At 54.3% G+C, this 16709-nt stretch overlaps 1 protein-coding gene across 8 annotated transcripts in view; it reads right to left on the bottom strand.

Moving 5' to 3' along the window:
• ARHGEF39 (Rho guanine nucleotide exchange factor 39) overlaps positions 1-11560 on the bottom strand; it is a 34328-nt gene extending 22768 nt beyond the window's left edge. For 6 of the 8 annotated variants that reach the window (XM_040420686.1, XM_040420689.1, XM_040420687.1 and 3 more), the window contains exons 1-4: positions 11433-11543; positions 10614-10626; positions 6865-7010; positions 37-131 (exon numbers count right to left, since the gene is read on the bottom strand). In XM_040420686.1, the coding sequence (XP_040276620.1) occupies positions 37-131; positions 6865-7010; positions 10614-10626; positions 11433-11510 (332 nt within the window). In that variant the 5' untranslated portion in view covers positions 11511-11543. Of the gene's footprint in view, positions 1-36; positions 132-6864; positions 7011-10613; positions 10627-11419 lie in introns of all 8 variants that reach the window. The other 2 variants (XM_040420692.1, XM_040420691.1) reach the window with 2 other exon arrangements.
• Positions 11561-16709: the final 5149 nt, after the last annotated feature.

Here is a 16709-nt window from a genome sequence, read left to right as displayed (position 1 = left end):
GCAGGAGCTGCCCCCGGGGTCCTCCCGTCTCCTCACCGGTTCACCTTCACCAGACTGGGGATGGTGCCGCAGATTCCTTCCTGCGCCAACGCCAGACTCCCGCAGCGAACCCTGAACACCTCATCATAGAACTGGAAGAGAAGATTATATCAGAGCTGGAGCGTTATAAGAGGAGCGGCTGATATCAGTCATATGTGATGTAATGTCTCTGGAGGTTATATCAGCGCTGGAGCGTTATAAGAGGAGCGGCTGATATCAGTCACATATGATGTAATGTCTCTGGAGGTTATATCAGTACTGGAGCGTTATAAGAGGAGCGGCTGATATCAGTCATATGTGATGTAATGTCTCTGGAGGTTATATCAGTACTGGAGCATTATAAGAGGAGCGGCTGATATCAGTCACATATGATGTAATGTCTCTGGAGGTTATATCAGTACTGGAGCGTTATAAGAGGAGCGGCTGATATCAGTCACATGTGATGTAATGTCTCTGAAAGTTATATCAGTGCTGGAGCATTATAAGAGGAGCGGCTGATATCAGTCACATGTGATGTAATGTCTCTGGAGGTTATATCAGCGCTGGAGCATTATAAGAGGAGCGGCTGATATCAGTCACATATGATGTAATGTCTCTGGAGGTTATATCAATACTGGAGCGTTATAAGAGGAGCGGCTGATATCAGTCACATATGATGTAATGTCTCTGGAGGTTATATCAGTGCTGGAGCATTATAAGAGGAGCGGCTGATATCAGTCACATGTGATGTAATGTCTCTGGAGGTTATATCAGTACTGGAGCGTTATAAGAGGAGCGGCTGATATCAGTCACATATGATGTAATGTCTCTGGAGGTTATATCAGCGCTGGAGCGTTATAAGAGGAGCGGCTGATATCAGTCACATATGATGTAATGTCTCTGGAGGTTATATCAGTACTGGAGCGTTATAAGAGGAGCGGCTGATATCAGTCACATGTGATGTAATGTCTCTGGAGGTTATATCAGTGCTGGAGCATTATAAGAGGAGCGGCTGATATCAGTCACATGTGATGTAATGTCTCTGGAGGTTATATCAGTACTGGAGCGTTATAAGAGGAGCGGCTGATATCAGTCACATATGATGTAATGTCTCTGGAGGTTATATCAGCGCTGGAGCGTTATAAGAGGAGCGGCTGATATCAGTCACATATGATGTAATGTCTCTGGAGGTTATATCAGTACTGGAGCGTTATAAGAGGAGCGGCTGATATCAGTCATATGTGATGTAATGTCTCTGGAGGTTATATCAGTACTGGAGCATTATAAGAGGAGCGGCTGATATCAGTCACATATGATGTAATGTCTCTGGAGGTTATATCAGTACTGGAGCGTTATAAGAGGAGCGGCTGATATCAGTCACATGTGATGTAATGTCTCTGGAGGTTATATCAGTGCTGGAGCATTATAAGAGGAGCGGCTGATATCAGTCATATGTGATGTAATGTCTCTGGAGGTTATATCAGTGCTGGAGCGTTATAAGAGGAGCAGCTGATATCAGTCACATATGATGTAATGTCTCTGGAGGTTATATCAGTACTGGAGCGTTATAAGAGGAGCGGCTGATATCAGTCACATAGGATGTAATGTCTCTGGAGGTTATATCAGTGCTGGAGCGTTATAAGAGGAGCGGCTGATATCAGTCACATGTGATGTAATGTCTGGAGGTTATATCAGTACTGGAGCGTTATAAGAGGAGCGGCTGATATCAGTCACATATGATGTAATGTCTCTGGAGGTTATATCAGTACTGGAGCGTTATAAGAGGAGCGGCTGATATCAGTCACATATGATGTAATGTCTCTGGAGGTTATATCAGTGCTGGAGCGTTATAAGAGGAGCGGCTGATATCAGTCACATGTGATGTAATGTCTGGAGGTTATATCAGTACTGGAGCGTTATAAGAGGAGCGGCTGATATCAGTCACATATGATGTAATGTCTCTGGAGGTTATATCAGTACTGGAGCGTTATAAGAGGAGCGGCTGATATCAGTCACATATGATGTAATGTCTCTGGAGGTTATATCAGTACTGGAGCGTTATAAGAAGAGCGGCTGATATCAGTCACATGTGATGTAATGTCTCTGGAGGTTATATCAGCACTGGAGCGTTATAAGAGGAGCGGCTGATATCAGTCACATAGGATGTAATGTCTCTGGAGGTTATATCAGCACTGGAGCGTTATAAGAGGAGCGGCTGATATCAGTCACATGTAATGTCTCTGGAGGTTATATCAGTGCTGGAGCGTTATAAGAGGAGCGGCTGATATCAGTCACATGTGATGTAATGTCTCTAGAGGTTATATCAGTACTGGAGCGTTATAAGAGGAGCAGCTGATATCAGTCACATATGATGTAATGTCTCTGGAGGCTATATCAGTGCTGGAGCGTTATAAGAGGAGCGGCTGATATCAGTCACATGTGATGTAATGTCTCTGGAGATTATATCAGCGCTGGAGCGTTATAAGAGGAGCGGCTGATATCAGTCACATATGATGTAATGTCTGGAGGTTATATCAGTACTGGAGCGTTATAAGAGGAGCGGCTGATATCAGTCATATGTGATGTAATGTCTCTGGAGGTTATATCAGTGCTGGAGCGTTATAAGAGGAGCGGCTGATATCAGTCACATATGATGTAATGTCTCTGGAGGTTATATCAGTACTGGAGCGTTATAAGAGGAGCGGCTGATATCAGTCACATATAATGTAATGTCTGGAGGTTATATCAGTACTGGAGCGTTATAAGAGGAGCGGCTGATATCAGTCACATATCATGTAATGTCTCTGGAGGTTATATCAGTACTGGAGCGTTATAAGAGGAGCGGCTGATATCGGTCACATATGATGTAATGTCTCTGGAGGTTATATCAGTGCTGGAGCGTTATAAGAGCAGCGGCTGATATCAGTCACATATGATGTAATGTCTGGAGGTTATATCAGTGCTGGAGCGTTATAAGAGGAGCGGCTGATATCAGTCACATATGATGTAATGTCTCTGGAGGTTATATCAGTGCTGGAGCGTTATAAGAGGAGCGGCTGATATCAGTCACATAGGATGTAATGTCTCTGGAGGTTATATCAGTACTGGAGCGTTATAAGAGGAGCGGCTGATATCGGTCACATATGATGTAATGTCTGGAGGTTATATCAGTACTGGAGCGTTATAAGAGAAGCGGCTGATATCAGTCACATATGATGTAATGTCTCTGGAGGTTATATCAGATCTGGAGCGTTATAAGAGGAGCGGCTGATATCAGTCACATATGATGTAATGTCTCTGGAGGTTATATCAGTGCTGGAGCGTTATAAGAGGAGCGGCTGATATCAGTCACATGTGATGTAATGTCTCTGGAGGTTATATCAGTACTGGAGCGTTATAAGAGGAGCGGCTGATATCAGTCACATATGATGTAATGTCTCTGGAGGTTATATCAGTCCTGGAGCGTTATAAGAGGAGCGGCTGATATCAGTCACATGTGATGTAATGTCACTGGAGGTTATATCAGTACTGGAGCGTTATAAGAGGAGCGGCTGATATCAGTCACATATGATGTAATGTATCTGGAGGTTATATCAGTGCTGGAGCGTTATAAGAGGAGCGGCTGATATCAGTCATATGTGATGTAATGTCTCTGGAGGTTATATCAGAGCTGGAGCGTTATAAGAGGAGCGGCTGATATCAGTCACATGTGATGTAATGTCTCTGGAGGTTATATCAGTGCTGGAGCGTTATAAGAGGAGCGGCTGATATCAGTCACATGTGATGTAATGTCTCTGGAGGTTATATCAGTACTGGAGCGTTATAAGAGGAGCGGCTGATATCAGTCACATATGATGTAATGTCTCTGGAGGTTATATCAGTGCTGGAGCGTTATAAGAAGAGCGGCTGATATCAGTCACATATGATGTAATGTCTGGAGGTTATATCAGTACTGGAGCGTTATAAGAGGAGCGGCTGATATCAGTCACATATGATGTAATGTCTCTGGAGGTTATATCAGTACTGGAGCGTTATAAGAGGAGCGGCTGATATCAGTCACATATGATGTAATGTCTGGAGGTTATATCAGTACTGGAGCGTTATAAGAGGAGCGGCTGATATCAGTCATATGTGATGTAATGTCTCTGGAGGTTATATCAGTGCTGGAGCGTTATAAGAGGAGCGGCTGATATCAGTCACATATGATGTAATGTCTCTGGAGGTTATATCAGTACTGGAGCGTTATAAGAGGAGCGGCTGATATCAGTCACATATAATGTAATGTCTGGAGGTTATATCAGTACTGGAGCGTTATAAGAGGAGCGGCTGATATCAGTCACATATCATGTAATGTCTCTGGAGGTTATATCAGTACTGGAGCGTTATAAGAGGAGCGGCTGATATCGGTCACATATGATGTAATGTCTGGAGGTTATATCAGATCTGGAGCGTTATAAGAGGAGCGGCTGATATCAGTCACATATGATGTAATGTCTCTGGAGGTTATATCAGTGCTGGAGCGTTATAAGAGGAGCGGCTGATATCAGTCACATGTGATGTAATGTCTCTGGAGGTTATATCAGTACTGGAGCGTTATAAGAGGAGCGGCTGATATCAGTCACATATGATGTAATGTCTCTGGAGGTTATATCAGTACTGGAGTGTTATAAGAGGAGCGGCTGATATCAGTTCCATGTGATGTAATGTCTCTGGAGGTTATATCAGATCTGGAGCGTTATAAGAGGAGCGGCTGATATCAGTCACATATGATGTAATGTCTCTGGAGGTTATATCAGTACTGGAGTGTTATAAGAGGAGCGGCTGATATCAGTTCCATGTGATGTAATGTCTGGAGGTTATAACAGTACTGGAGCGTTATAAGAGGAGGGGCTGATATCAGTCACATATGATGTAATGTCTCTGGAGGTTATATCAGTGCTGGAGCGTTATAAGAGGAGCTGATATCAGTCACATGTGATGTAATGTCTGGAGGTTATATCAGTGCTGGAGCGTTATAAGAGGAGCGGCTGATATCAGTCACATGTGATGTAATGTCTCTGGAGGTTATATCAGTGCTGGAGCGTTATAAGAGGAGCGGCTGATATCAGTCATATGTGATGTAATGTCTCTGGAGGTTATATCAGTGCTGGAGCGTTATAAGAGGAGCGGCTGATATCAGTCACATAGGATGTAATGTCTCTGGAGGTTATATCAGTGCTGGAGCGTTATAAGAGGAGCGGCTGATATCAGTCACATGTGATGTAATGTCTGGAGGTTATATCAGTGCTGGAGCGTTATAAGAGGAGCGGCTGATATCAGTCACATATGATGTAATGTCACTGGAGGTTATATCAGTACTGGAGAGTTATAAGAGGAGCGGCTGATATCAGTCACATGTGATGTAATGTCTCTGGAGGTTATATCAGCACTGGAGCGTTATAAGAGGAGCGGCTAATATCAGTCACATGTGATGTAATATCTGGAGGTTATATCAGTGCTGGAGCGTTATAAGAAGAGCGGCTGATATCAGTCACATGTGATGTAATGTCTCTGGAGGTTATATCAGCACTGGAGCGTTATAAGAGGAGCGGCTGATATCAGTCACATAGGATGTAATGTCTCTGGAGGTTATATCAGCACTGGAGCGTTATAAGAGGAGCGGCTGATATCAGTCACATGTAATGTCTCTGGAGGTTATATCAGTGCTGGAGCGTTATAAGAGGAGCGGCTGATATCAGTACCATATTATGTAATGTCTCTGGAGGTTATATCAGTACTGGAGAGTTATAAGAGGAGCGGCTGATATCAGTCACATATGATGTAATGTCTCTGGAGGTTATATCAGTGCTGGAGCGTTATAAGAGGAGCGGCTGATATCAGTCACATGTGATGTAATGTCTCTGGAGATTATATCAGCGCTGGAGCGTTATAAGAGGAGCGGCTGATATCAGTACCATATTATGTAATGTCTCTGGAGGTTATATCAGTATTGGAGCGTTATAAGAGGAGCGCTGATATCAGTCACATATGATGTAATGTCTCTGGAGGTTATATCAGCGCTGGAGCGTTATAAGAGGAGCAGCTGATATCAGTCACATATGATGTAATGTCTCTGGAGGTTATATCAGATCTGGAGCGTTATAAGAGGAGCGGCTGATATCAGTCACATATAATGTAATGTCTCTGGAGGTTATATCAGTGCTGGAGCGTTATAAGAGGAGCGGCTGATATCAGTCACATGTGATGTAATGTCTCTGGAGGTTATATCAGCGCTGGAGCGTTATAAGAGGAGCGGCTGATATCAGTCACATATGATGTAATGTCTCTGGAGGTTATATCAGTACTGGAGCGTTATAAGAGGAGCTGCTGATATCAGTCACATATGATGTAATGTCTCTGGAGGTTATATCAGTGCTGGAGCGTTATAAGAGGAGCGGCTGATATCAGTCACATGTGATGTAATGTCTCTGGAGGTTATATCAGTGCTGGAGCGTTATAAGAGGAGCGGCTGATATCAGTCACATATGAGGTAATGTCTCTGGAGGTTATATCAGTACTGGAGCGTTATAAGAGGAGCGGCTGATATCAGTCACATATGATGTAATGTCTCTGGAGGTTATATCAGTGCTGGAGCGTTATAAGAGGAGCGGCTGATATCAGTCACATATGATGTAATGTCTCTGGAGGTTATATCAGTACTGGAGCGTTATAAGAGGAGCGGCTGATATCAGTCACATTCTTTCCCCGAGGGAATGAAATGATAACAGGAGTAACAGAGGATATTCCGCCGTCTCTTATGTGGGGGGAGGCGGCTGATATCGGGGGCACAGATTACAATGATGTCACCTTTGTGATGAGCTCCAGGTCCTCCACGTACTCCCGCTCTGTCTCCAGCAGTTCCCGCGCCGTCCGTCCTCTTTTCCGCTCCCAGCGACGTCTCTGATCCCGGACAGGGGACTCTGCGCTCACTGACCTCATCATGACCCCAACTGTGAATAAAGGGCGGAGCCTTCAAGTCATGTGCTGCTCAGGGGAGGGGCATATGTAACCAGAGAGGAGTCACATGTTCTCCTGCTCTAGATCCTCCCCCAATGACGTCGCCTACTAGTACAGTGACATCACCTATCCCCCAGCACTGTCATCACCAGTGACGTCACCCATCCCCCAGCACTGTCATCAGCCTCCCACTGACGTCACCTATCCCCCGGCACTGTCATCAGCCTCCCAGTGACGTCACCTATCCCCCAGCACTGTCATCACCAGTGACGTCACCTATCCCCAGCACTGTCATCAGCCTCCCAGTGACGTCACCTATCCCCAGCACTGTCATCAGCCTCCCAGTGACATCACCCATCCCCCAGCACTGTCATCAGCCTCCCAGTGACGTCACCTATCCCCCAGCACTGTCATCAGCCTCCCAGTGACGTCACCCATCCCCCAGCACTGTCATCAGCCTCCCAGTGACGTCACCTATCCCCAGCACTGTCATCAGCCTCCCAGTGACGTCACCCATCCCCCAGCACTGTCATCAGCCTCCCAGTGACGTCACCTATCCCCCAGCACTGTCATCAGCCTCCCAGTGACGTCACCTATCCCCCAGCACTGTCATCACCAGTGACGTCACCCATCCCCCAGCACTGTCATCAGCCTCCCACTGACGTCACCTATCCCCCGGCACTGTCATCAGCCTCCCAGTGACGTCACCTATCCCCCAGCACTGTCATCACCAGTGACGTCACCTATCCCCAGCACTGTCATCAGCCTCCCAGTGACGTCACCTATCCCCAGCACTGTCATCAGCCTCCCAGTGACATCACCCATCCCCCAGCACTGTCATCAGCCTCCCAGTGACGTCACCTATCCCCCAGCACTGTCATCAGCCTCCCAGTGACGTCACCCATCCCCCAGCACTGTCATCAGCCTCCCAGTGACGTCACCTATCCCCAGCACTGTCATCAGCCTCCCAGTGACGTCACCCATCCCCCAGCACTGTCATCAGCCTCCCAGTGACGTCACCTATCCCCCAGCACTGTCATCAGCCTCCCAGTGACGTCACCTATCCCCCGGCACTGTCATCAGCCTCCCAGTGACGTCACCCATCCACCAGCACTGTCATCAGCCTCCCAGTGACGTCACCTATCCCCCAGCACTGTCATCAGCCTCCCAGTGACGTCACCTATCCCCCGGCACTGTCATCAGCCTCCCAGTGACGTCACCTATCCCCCAGCACTGTCATCAGCCTCCCAGTGACATCACCTATCCCCCGGCACTGTCATCAGCCTCCCAGTGACGTCACCTATCCCCCGGCACTGTCATCAGCCTCCCAGTGACATCATCTATCCCCCAGCACTGTCATCAGCCTCCCAGTGACGTCACCCATCCCCCAGCACTGTCATCAGCCTCCCAGTGACGTCACCTATCCCCCGGCACTGTCATCAGCCTCCCAGTGACGTCACCTATCCCTCGGCACTGTCATCAGCCTCCCAGTGACGTCACCTATCCCCCAGCACTGTCATCAGCCTCTCAGTGACGTCACCTATCCCCCAGCACTGTCATCACCAGTGACGTCACCTATCCCCCAGCACTGTCATCAGCCTACCAGTGACGTCACCTATCCCCCAGCACTGTCATCAGCCTCCCAGTGACGTCACCTATCCCCCAGCACTGTCATCAGCCTCCCAGTGACGTCACCTATCCCCCAGCACTGTCATCAGCCTCCCAGTGACGTCACCATCCCCCAGCACTGTCATCAGCCTCCCAGTGACATCACCTATCCCCCAGCACTGTCATCAGCCTCCCAGTGACATCACCTATCCCCCAGCACTGTCATCAGCCTCCCAGTGACGTCACCTATCCCCCAGCACTGTCATCAGCCTCCCAGTGACGTCACCTATCCCCCAGCACTGTCATCAGCCTCCCAGTGACGTCACCTATCCCCCAGCACTGTCATCAGCCTCCCAGTGACGTCACCTAGCCCCCACCACTGTCATCAGCCTCCCAGTGACGTCACCATCCCCCAGCACTGTCATCAGCCTCCAGTGACGTCACCTATCCCCCAGCACTGTCATCAGCCTCCCAGTGACGTCACCTATCCCCCAGCACTGTCATCAGCCTCCCAGTGACGTCACCCATCCCCCAGCACTGTCATCAGCCTCCCAGTGACGTCACCTATCCCCCAGCACTGTCATCAGCCTCCCAGTGACGTCACCTATCCCCCAGCACTGTCATCAGCCTCCCAGTGACGTCACCCATCCCCCAGCACTGTCATCAGCCTCCCAGTGACGTCACCCATCCCCCAGCACTGTCATCAGCCTCCCAGTGACGTCACCCATCCCCCAGCACTGTCATCAGCCTCCCAGTGACGTCACCCATCCCCCAGCACTGTCATCAGCCTCCCAGTGACGTCACCATCCCCCGGCACTGTCATCAGCCTCCCAGTGACATCACCTATCCCCAGCACTGTCATCAGCCTCCCAGTGACGTCACCTATCCCACAGCACTGTCATCAGCCTCCCAGTGACATCACCCATCCCCCAGCACTGTCATCAGCCTCCCAGTGACGTCACCTATCCCCCAGCACTGTCATCAGCCTCCCAGTGACGTCACCTATCCCCCAGCACTGTCATCACCAGTGACGTCACCCATCCCCCAGCACTGTCATCAGCCTCCCAGTGACGTCACCCATCCCCCAGCACTGTCATCAGCCTCCCAGTGACATCACCTATCCCCAGCACTGTCATCAGCCTCCCAGTGACGTCACCCATCCCCCAGCACTGTGATCAGCCTCCCAGTGACGTCACCCATCCCCCAGCACGGTCATCAGCCTCCCAGTGACGTCACCTATCCCCCAGCACTGTCATCAGCCTCCCAGTGACGTCACCTATCCCCCAGCACTGTCATCAGCCTCCCAGTGACGTCACCTATCCCCCAGCACTGTCATCAGCCTCCCAGTGACGTCACCTATCCCCCAGCACTGTCATCAGCCTCCCAGTGACGTCACCATCCCCCGGCACTGTCATCAGACTCCCAGTGACGTCACCATCCCCCGGCACTGTCATCAGACTCCCAGTGACGTCACCTATCCCCCAGCACTGTCATCAGCCTCCCAGTGACGTCACCTATCCCCCAGCACTGTCATCAGCCTCCCAGTGACGTCACCTATCCCCCAGCACTGTCATCAGCCTCCCAGTGACATCACCTATCCCCCAGCACTGTCATCAGCCTCCCAGTGACGTCACCTATCCCCCAGCACTGTCATCACCAGTGACGTCACCTATCCCCCAGCACTGTCATCACCAGTGACGTCACCTATCCCCCAGCACTGTCATCACCAGTGACGTCACCCATCCCCCAGCACTGTCATCAGCCTCCCAGTGACGTCACCTATCCCCCAGCACTGTCATCAGCCTCCCAGTGACGTCACCTATCCCCCAGCACTGTCATCAGCCTCCCAGTGACGTCACCTATCCCCCAGCACTGTCATCACCAGTGACGTCACCCATCCCCCAGCACTGTCATCAGCCTCCCAGTGACGTCACCTATCCCCCAGCACTGTCATCAGCCTCCCAGTGACGTCACCTATCCCCCAGCACTGTCATCACCAGTGACGTCACCCATCCCCCAGCACTGTCATCAGCCTCCCAGTGACGTCACCTATCCCCCAGCACCTCCGCTCATTAGCCGCTCTCTGGAGCTCTGGCCGAGCACAGCGCCGCACAGTGTATAGTGGCCGTGTGGGGTATTGCTGCTCAGCAGCAGTCACTTCTATGGGGCCCGGCTGGAGGTTTCCTGCGATAACCATTCCTGGGGCCTCTGTTCTTATGGCTCCATTATTTCTACTGGAAAGGAATTACTAGCAGTCTGCAGAGAGGGTCCAGAGGGGGGGACCTGCACAGACTGACTCCATCCAATCAGTGCTGCCATTGTCAGACTGTGCAGGTGCCCCCCCTCTGGACCCTCTCTGCAGACTGCTGGCCACTCAGAACTTCTAGCAGGAATAACAGAGGAACAGCACAACACAGGGGCGGGGCCTCTCAGGAGCGGGGGCGGGGCCTCTCAGGAGCGGGGGGGCGGGGCCTCTCAGGAGCGGGGGGGCGGGGCCTCTCAGGAGCGGGGGGCGGAGCCTCTCAGAAGCGGGGCCTCTCAGGAGCGGGGGGCGGGGCCTCTAAACGACTGTCAATTAGAGGTGGAAAGACATGTTGCCGGTTATTAAATAATAAAGGATTAAACAGATACAGACGGACGGGTAACAGTGAGTAATGTCCAGGTATTACAGGGTTAATAGTCACTCCCCCCACAGTGACGTCACTCACCTCCGCCCCCCACAGTGACGTCACTCACCTCGTCCCCCGCCGGGCAGTGACGTCACTCACCTCCCCCCCACAGTGACGTCACTCACCACCTCCTCCTCCTCCCCCCACAGTAGGGAGCCCAGACCGCTGTAGCAATGTATCAGAGGCTGATGCCGGAGTAGATCTCTCACTGCTCAGCATCCGAATCAGCCGCAGGAAGAACCACTGACCTGCCTGCCGACTCCCTGCGCGGGCATTTCAAAGCCACTTCCGGCGGAGGTGGTCACATGACCGGGCAGGAGAACTCTGCGGCGACCTCTAGTGCTGACAGAGGGAAGTGCGAGGGAGGTGGTCACATGACCGGGCAGGAGAACTCTGCGGCGACCCCTAGTGCTGACAGAGGGAAGTGCGGCTGAGAAGGTCACATGACCGGGCAGGAGAACTCTGCAGCGACCCCTAGTGCTGACAGAGGGAAGTGCGGCGGAGGTGGTCACATGACCGGGCAGGAGAACTCTGCGGCGACCTCTAGTGCTGACCAGATGGAAGTGCGGCGGAGGTGGTCACATGACCGGGCAGGAGAACTCTGCGGCGACCTCTAGTGCTGACCAGATGGAAGTGCGGCGGAGGTGGTCACATGACCGGGCAGGAGAACTCTGCGGCGACCCCTAGTGCTGACAGAGGGAAGTGCGGCGGAGGTGGTCACATGACCGGGCAGGAGAACTCTGCAGCGACCCCTAGTGCTGACAGAGGGAAGTGCGGCGGAGGTGGTCACATGACCGGGCAGGAGAACTCTGCGGCGACCCCTAGTGCTGACAGAGGGAAGTGCGGCGGAGGTGGTCACATGACCGGGCAGGAGAACTCTGCGGCGACCTCTAGTGCTGACAGAGGGAAGTGCGGCTGAGGTGGTCACATGACCGGGCAGGAGAACTCTGCGGCGACCCCTAGTGCTGACAGAGGGAAGTGCGGCGGAGGTGGTCACATGACCGGGCAGGAGAACTCTGCGGCGACCTCTAGTGCTGACAAAGGGAAGTGCGGCGGAGGTGGTCACATGACCGGGCAGGAGAACTCTGCGGCGACCCCTAGTGCTGACAGAGGGAAGTGCGGCGGAGGTGGTCACATGACCGGGCAGGAGAGCTCTGCGGCGACCTCTAGTGCTGACAGAGGGAAGTGCGGCTGAGGTGGTCACATGACCGGGCAGGAGAACTCTGCGGCGACCTCTAGTGCTGACAGAGGGAAGTGCGGCGGAGGTGGTCACATGACCGGGCAGGAGAACTCTGCGGCGACCCCTAGTGCTGACAGAGGGAAGTGCGGCGGAGGTGGTCACATGACCGGGCAGGAGAACTCTGCGGCGACCTCTAGTGCTGACAAAGGGAAGTGCGGCGGAGGTGGTCACATGACCGGGCAGGAGAACTCTGCGGCGACCCCTAGTGCTGACAGAGGGAAGTGCGGCGGAGGTGGTCACATGACCGGGCAGGAGAACTCTGCGGCGACCTCTAGTGCTGACAAAGGGAAGTGCGGCGGAGGTGGTCACATGACCGAGCAGGAGAACTCTGCGACGACCCCTAGTGCTGACAGAGGGAAGTGCTGCGGAGGTGGTCACATGATCGGGCAGGAGAACTCTGTGGTGACCTCTAGTGCTGACAGAGGGAAGTGCGGCGGAGGTGGTCACATGACCGGGCAGGAGAACTCTGCGGCGACCTCTAGTGCTGACAGAGGGAAGTGCGGCGGAGGTGGTCACATGACCGGGCAGGAGAACTCTGCAGCGACCCCTAGTGCTGACAGAGGGAAGTGCGGCGGAGGTGGTCACATGACCGGGCAGGAGAGCTCTGCGGCGACCTCTAGTGCTGACAGAGGGAAGTGCGGCTGAGGTGGTCACATGACCGGGCAGGAGAACTCTGCGGCGACCTCTAGTGCTGACAGAGGGAAGTGCGGCGGAGGTGGTCACATGACCGGGCAGGAGAACTCTGCGGCGACCCCTAGTGCTGACAGAGGGAAGTGCGGCGGAGGTGGTCACATGACCGGGCAGGAGAACTCTGCGGCGACCTCTAGTGCTGACAAAGGGAAGTGCGGCGGAGGTGGTCACATGACCGGGCAGGAGAACTCTGCGGCGACCCCTAGTGCTGACAGAGGGAAGTGCGGCGGAGGTGGTCACATGACCGGGCAGGAGAACTCTGCGGCGACCTCTAGTGCTGACAAAGGGAAGTGCGGCGGAGGTGGTCACATGACCGAGCAGGAGAACTCTGCGACGACCCCTAGTGCTGACAGAGGGAAGTGCGGCGGAGGTGGTCACATGATCGGGCAGGAGAACTCTGTGGTGACCTCTAGTGCTGACAGAGGGAAGTGCGGCGGAGGTGGTCACATGACCAGGCAGGAGAACTCTGCGGCGACCCCTAGTGCTGACAGAGGGAAGTGCGGCTGAGGTGGTCACATGACCGGGCAGGAGAACTCTGCGGCGACCCCTAGTGCTGACAGAGGGAAGTGCGGCGGAGGTGGTCACATGACCGGGCAGGAGAACTCTGCGGCGACCTCTAGTGCTGACAGAGGGAAGTGCGGCTGAGGTGGTCACATGACCGGGCAGGAGAACTCTGCGGCGACCTCTAGTGCTGACAGAGGGAAGTGCGGCGGAGGTGGTCACATGACCGGGCAGGAGAACTCTGCGGCGACCTCTAGTGCTGACAGAGGGAAGTGCGAGGGAGGTGGTCACATGACCGGGCAGGAGAACTCTGCGGCGACCCCTAGTGCTGACAGAGGGAAGTGCGGCTGAGAAGGTCACATGACCGGGCAGGAGAACTCTGCAGCGACCCCTAGTGCTGACAGAGGGAAGTGCGGCGGAGGTGGTCACATGACCGGGCAGGAGAACTCTGCGGCGACCTCTAGTGCTGACCAGATGGAAGTGCGGCGGAGGTGGTCACATGACCGGGCAGGAGAACTCTGCGGCGACCCCTAGTGCTGACAGAGGGAAGTGCGGCGGAGGTGGTCACATGACCGGGCAGGAGAGCTCTGCGGCGACCTCTAGTGCTGACAGAGGGAAGTGCGGCTGAGGTGGTCACATGACCGGGCAGGAGAACTCTGCGGCGACCTCTAGTGCTGACCAGATGGAAGTGCGGCGGAGGTGGTCACATGACCGGGCAGGAGAACTCTGCGGCGACCCCTAGTGCTGACAGAGGGAAGTGCGGCGGAGGTGGTCACATGACCGGGCAGGAGAACTCTGCAGCGACCCCTAGTGCTGACAGAGGGAAGTGCGGCGGAGGTGGTCACATGACCGGGCAGGAGAGCTCTGCGGCGACCTCTAGTGCTGACAGAGGGAAGTGCGGCTGAGGTGGTCACATGACCGGGCAGGAGAACTCTGCGGCGACCCCTAGTGCTGACAGAGGGAAGTGCGGCGGAGGTGGTCACATGACCGGGCAGGAGAACTCTGCGGCGACCCCTAGTGCTGACAGAGGGAAGAGCGGCGGAGGTGGTCACATGACCGGGCAGGAGAACTCTGCGGCGACCTCTAGTGCTGACAAAGGGAAGTGCGGCGGAGGTGGTCACATGACCGGGCAGGAGAACTCTGCGGCGACCCCTAGTGCTGACAGAGGGAAGTGCGGCGGAGGTGGTCACATGACCGGGCAGGAGAACTCTGCGGCGACCTCTAGTGCTGACAAAGGGAAGTGCGGCGGAGGTGGTCACATGACCGAGCAGGAGAACTCTGCGACGACCCCTAGTGCTGACAGAGGGAAGTGCTGCGGAGGTGGTCACATGATCGGGCAGGAGAACTCTGTGGTGACCTCTAGTGCTGACAGAGGGAAGTGCGGCGGAGGTGGTCACATGACCAGGCAGGAGAACTCTGCGGCGACCCCTAGTGCTGACAGAGGGAAGTGCGGCTGAGGTGGTCACATGACCGGGCAGGAGAACTCTGCGGCGACCCCTAGTGCTGACAGAGGGAAGTGCGGCGGAGGTGGTCACATGACCGGGCAGGAGAACTCTGCGGCGACCCCTAGTGCTGACAGAGGGAAGTGCGGCTGAGGTGGTCACATGACCGGGCAGGAGAACTCTGCGGCGACCTCTAGTGCTGACAGAGGGAAGTGCGGCGGAGGTGGTCACATGACCGGGCAGGAGAACTCTGCGGCGACCTCTAGTGCTGACAGAGGGAAGTGCGGCTGAGGTGGTCACATGACCGGGCAGGAGAACTCTGCGGCGACCTCTAGTGCTGACAGAGGGAAGTGCGGCGGAGGTGGTCACATGACCGGGCAGGAGAACTCTGCGGCGACCTCTAGTGCTGACAGAGGGAAGTGCGGCTGAGGTGGTCACATGACCGGGCAGGAGAACTCTGCGGCGACCCCTAGTGCTGACAGAGGGAAGTGCGGCTGAGGTGGTCACATGACCGGGCAGGAGAACTCTGCGGCGACCCCTAGTGCTGACAGAAGGAAGTGCGGCGGAGGTGGTCACATGACCGGGCAGGAGAACTCTGCGGCGACCTCTAGTGCTGACAGAGGGAAGTGCGGCGGAGGTGGTCACATGACCGGGCAGGAGAACTCTGCGGCGACCTCTAGTGCTGACAGAGGGAAGTGCGGGGGAGGTGGTCACATGACCGGGCAGGAGAACTCTGCGGCGACCTCTAGTGCTGACAGAGGGAAGTGCGGCGGAGGTGGTCACATGACCGGGCAGGAGAACTCTGCGGCGACCCCTAGTGCTGACAGAGGGAAGTGCGGCGGAGGTGGTCACATGACCGGGCAGGAGAACTCTGCGGCGACCCCTAGTGCTGACAGAGGGAAGTGCGGCGGAGGTGGTCACATGACCGGGCAGGAGAACTCTGCGGCGACCTCTAGTGCTGACAAAGGGAAGTGCGGCGGAGGTGGTCACATGACCGGGCAGGAGAACTCTGCGGCGACCCCTAGTGCTGACAGAGGGAAGTGCGGCGGAGGTGGTCACATGACCGGGCAGGAGAACTCTGCGGCGACCTCTAGTGCTGACAAAGGGAAGTGCGGCGGAGGTGGTCACATGACCGAGCAGGAGAACTCTGCGACGACCCCTAGTGCTGACAGAGGGAAGTGCTGCGGAGGTGGTCACATGATCGGGCAGGAGAACTCTGCGGCGACCTCTAGTGCTGACAAAGGGAAGTGCGGCGGAGGTGGTCACATGATCGGGCAGGAGAACTCTGTGGTGACCTCTAGTGCTGACAGAGGGAAGTGCGGCGGAGGTGGTCACGTGACCAGGCAGGAGAACTCTGCGGCGACCCCTAGTGCTGACAGAGGGAAGTGCGGCTGAGGTGGTCACATGACCGGGCAGGAGAACTCTGCGGCGACCCCTAGTGCTGACAGAGGGAAGTGCGGCTGAGGTGGTCACATGACCGGGCAGGAGAACTCTGCGGCGACCCCTAGTGCTGACAGAGGGAAGTGCGGCTGAGGTGGTCACATG

This window comes from Bufo bufo, chromosome 2 (genome assembly GCF_905171765.1).
Source record: "Bufo bufo chromosome 2, aBufBuf1.1, whole genome shotgun sequence".
NCBI lineage: Eukaryota > Metazoa > Chordata > Amphibia > Anura > Bufonidae > Bufo > Bufo bufo.
This window is presented reverse-complemented; position numbering and strand designations above follow the sequence as displayed.